General features: G+C 38.1%; 1 gene segment (V, D, J or C); it reads left to right on the top strand.

Annotated features, from left to right (window-relative positions):
• The first annotated feature begins 139 nt into the window (after nucleotides 1-139).
• On the top strand, nucleotides 140-653 carry LOC107291779. The segment is given in 2 exon segments: nucleotides 140-185; nucleotides 286-653. Coding segments are annotated over 2 exon segments (414 nt in total).
• Nucleotides 654-4,049: the final 3,396 nt, after the last annotated feature.

Genomic DNA, 4,049 nt, shown 5'->3' with positions numbered 1-4,049 from the left:
TGAGGATGTGACTTGGTTATATTTGTACCATCTGTGATTTCATGCAAATATTCCTGGTGTGGCTTTTTCTTAAAGGCGGTAATTGAGAATATAGTTCAGATCAGTTTCAGGTGGAGAGAGTAACTTCCATACCTCAATCATGGAGCTACATATCTTTATTTATTTCTTAATGATCTTTCCTGCATGTAAGGGAAAAAAAACCACATTTTTTAAGATAGAAAGTGGTCTTTTTTGTACATTTCCTCATACCCATTTTTTTTGTTCTTTCTATATTTTTGAATACAGGTATTTCATCACAGATTACACTTACTGAGTCTGGTGATGGTCTTAAGAAGCCAGGAGATACTCTACGGCTGACCTGTAAAGTCTCTGGATTTGCCATCACAAGCTATGGAGTGCACTGGATCCGTCAACCCCCTGGAAAGCCATTGGAATGGAATGGTGCTATCTGGAGTGGTGGAAGCACTGACTATAACAGTGCTCTCAAGAATCGGATCACCATCACAAGGGATACGTCCAAAAACCAGGTGTTCCTTCAACTGACTAGTTTAAAGCCTGAGGACACCGCCACTTATTACTGTGCAAGAGACACAGTGAAAGAAATGCTTTGCTCAAGCTGCCTAAAACTTCTCTTCCTCAAAATGAACCCTTAGTCATTTGTTGTTTTTGAATGGCAGCTGGAAACTAGATTGCTTTCCATGCTCTGCCAGCTATGTGTGAAAGTTTAAAAGGGGAAATTTGGAGCATGCCTTTACTATAGGAGCAAATGGGGCAGGCAGATGTTCTTGGAATAAAGTGGTCCCACAAGTTGCCCCTTTCTATGACATGTAAGGCTTGAAAGGTTGTAACCAGCACCTTGAATCAAAACAGGAGCCTATTGGAAGCCAATGCAACTCACAAACTAGCAGTGTTGAGTGGGCCTAAAGAGATGTACACAGAAATCTGGTTACCAGGTGGTCTTCAAAGGCAGCTCCATGTAGAATGCATTGAACTACTCGAAATGAGAGGTCAGTAATCAGCATGCTGTTCCAGTCCAGGAATTGGCAATACTGCTGCCCAATAGACAAAGGCCCCCATGGTCATAGCTGTTGAATCTTCATCAAGCAGAAGCTGAGTTCAGAACCTCAGATTGTTCACCAAGTCCAAACAGGGCAATGCTACTCTATCCAAGATCAAAAATGGACTCAATTTATTAGATCCGATAGCCAGATGCCAGAATGATTCACTTTTCTCAGCATTGAGCTGCAACCTGTTCTACCCCCTCCAGATCCTCACAGCCCTGGAACAGAACCTCAATAGCTTCACTTGGATGGATGGGGGCAGAGATATACTGTATCTCTGGGTATGATCTCCATATTGATGATGCCTCACTCTCTACAGGCACATGATCTCACCAAGTACTACTGAATTGTATGAAAAAAACCAATAAAATGTAAAAAAAAGGAAAAAGGACTTCTTTTCGGCCTATGTTAGTCATCACAGCTTTATTAAGTTTTCCATTCACCACAAAGTTATGGCTCTTCAACATGTTATTGTTCCTCACAACACCACCATGTAAATCTTTCTGACTTTTTTTAAAATAAAAAATAGTTCTTTAATAAAGAGTTAAATTGTGAGAAGATTGCTGTAGACAGGGATATCACTTGATTCTACTGGTTTTGATCCTTCATTAAAGTAATCTATCTGCCTCTTTCCTTTCCAGATGGGGATTCATAAGTCACTCTCACTCAGTCTTGTCCAGTACAAAAAAGAGGAGGAGAATCCACAAGACTCACCTGTTCTATAAAAGGATTTGACATAAATAACTATGGCCTGCTTTGGATAAGACAGCTTCCAGGGAAGGGTCCGAAATGATTAGCTCACTATTCAACAGAAACAATCAACCACTGTTCTCCAGCCATCAGAGGGAAATTCTCTGCCTTCAAAAGCAACTCTCAATTCTATCTGCAAATGAATGATCTTAGGACAGAAGACACCGGATGTCTATTATTCCAGTGGAGATACTCAACACTGAAAATCCTACCTTAACTCATGCAAAAACTCTTTCCTTCACTAAATCTTAGAAGGATGTTCCTGGAGGTGGAGCTGTTGTTCCATCATGCTTTTATTCAGGAAAAAAAAAGTTCAGAATCCAAAAAGAGAAGAAACCACAAAGGAAGAACAAAAATAGAGAAGGAAACATTCACTTACCATCTGGAGCAGCTGTCTAGCAGGAGTGTCCTCAGAGCTGAAAGACATTGATTGATTGTTTATTCATTCCACATATTTTAAACTTAAGATGTCTTGACTTCAATTCCCGGAATTCTCCAGTCAGCATGAATTCTCCTGAAATTTCTCTTAGTCACGGGGATTGGGAGGTGGTTAAACTTATGAGTTCTATGTATGTGTTATTGATGAATTTACTCCTAGTTGCCATTCTTTGCTGTTTGTTTTGTATATTTTATGGGTTTATTGCTATTATTATTATTTTACAAAAAATTGCATTGTACCGATATTTTTCATAAAGTCACCCAAAGTCATTTCTTGAGATAGCTACTCTTCTAAGAGGTCTTTCCCTTTATGTTTTGTACTTTGTATTTTGATAAACTAATAAAAAATTAAAAGTGGAAGATGTTCTTTAGACCTCACTATTCTATTCTAAAGAGGTCCAAAGGACATTGTCTACTTTTATTTTTTTATTAGCTTATCAAAATATAAAGTACAAAAAAATAAATAAAGGAAAGTAAAGATAAAAAAGAGAAATAGGAAAAAAGGTATACAGGAAAGGGGGGAAAAAGAAAGAAAAACATTCACTTCCAACTCATTTTTTAGTGCAGTAGAATAAGGTAATAATATATAGCCCCAATTCCTCCATCTGGCCCACTAGGATAGGAAGTCAGGCTATGTTATGGGTCCCATCTCTCAGGTACGTACATCTAGGCTGATACAAAAGTGTTCATCTCTTCTTCCCTTCCCTTCCCTGCCCTTCCCTTCATTTCTCTTCTCTTCTCTAACCTCACCTCACTTCACCTCACCTCATCTCACCTACCTTCCATTTTGACTTCTTTTCTCCCCACTTCATGCTTGATGTTGCTGTTTGATTGGCAGCTATTGCTGATGATGGGGGATATAAAGGCAAGCAGGATCAGGTGATATCCATGTCCATAGCAAGTAATAAAATTAATCTTCCCCCAATTAACCTTTTTGTTAAATGAGTATCATTTAAAAAACAGAAGACAGATGGATTTATAAGGCAATATTGTGATAGGAAGGGAAGGGAAGAGTTTATAGTGACAACATCAGTAGCCATTCTCAGTGTCTCCATACATGGTCTTCAAGTCTCCCCACACCTGAACTTTCAGTCACTTCCATTTTTTGGTCCTGAAGAAAGGCAATGTTGTATATACCTCAATGGATCTGTGTTAGTTCATAAAATGGTTTGTACCCATTGGTGCTCAGTTTATAAGGCAAGAACACCTTCATATAATTGAAGTTTCTAAGACCAGTTTTCTAAATAGATATATTTATACTGACCATTATGGGAAAAATAAATTTATTAATTTACCAATATTCCTCAAGCCAGGAAGATAAGGCTTTTCTAAAACTTGGATGGAAGAATATAGAATTCTCAGTACTCTAGCCTAGATTGGAAATCAAATCCAATTCAGGAAGACCATCTCATCAAACACCTTCTGTATCAATTCTAAGAAAATAACTTGGTCTTGTCTATGAATTCATTCTGAACTGAATTCAGCTAGAAGGGATTTCACCTGATCAACAGCTACACAGGTTTCCCACAAGAGCGAATATCAATGTATAGTAGAGGCAGTGTGGATATGCACCATTCCTGATATGAGCTCAAGGTCTGTTTTTACACAATAGTTGAAGTTGAGGATGTGACTTGGTTATATTTGTACCATCTGTGATTTCATGCAAATATTCCTGGTGTGGCTTTTTCTTAAAGGCGGTAATTGAGAATATAGTTCAGATCAGTTTCAGGTGGAGAGAGTAACTTCCATACCTCAATCATGGAGCTACATATCTTTATTTATTTCTTAATGATCTTTCCT

The sequence above is a fragment of the Protobothrops mucrosquamatus genome, unplaced genomic scaffold, assembly GCF_001527695.2.
Source record: "Protobothrops mucrosquamatus isolate PMUCROS unplaced genomic scaffold, P.Mucros_1.0 scaffold1188, whole genome shotgun sequence".
Taxonomy (NCBI): domain Eukaryota; kingdom Metazoa; phylum Chordata; class Lepidosauria; order Squamata; family Viperidae; genus Protobothrops; species Protobothrops mucrosquamatus.
The sequence above is the reverse complement of the archived record's forward strand: the minus strand, read 5'-3'. Positions and strand labels throughout refer to the sequence as shown.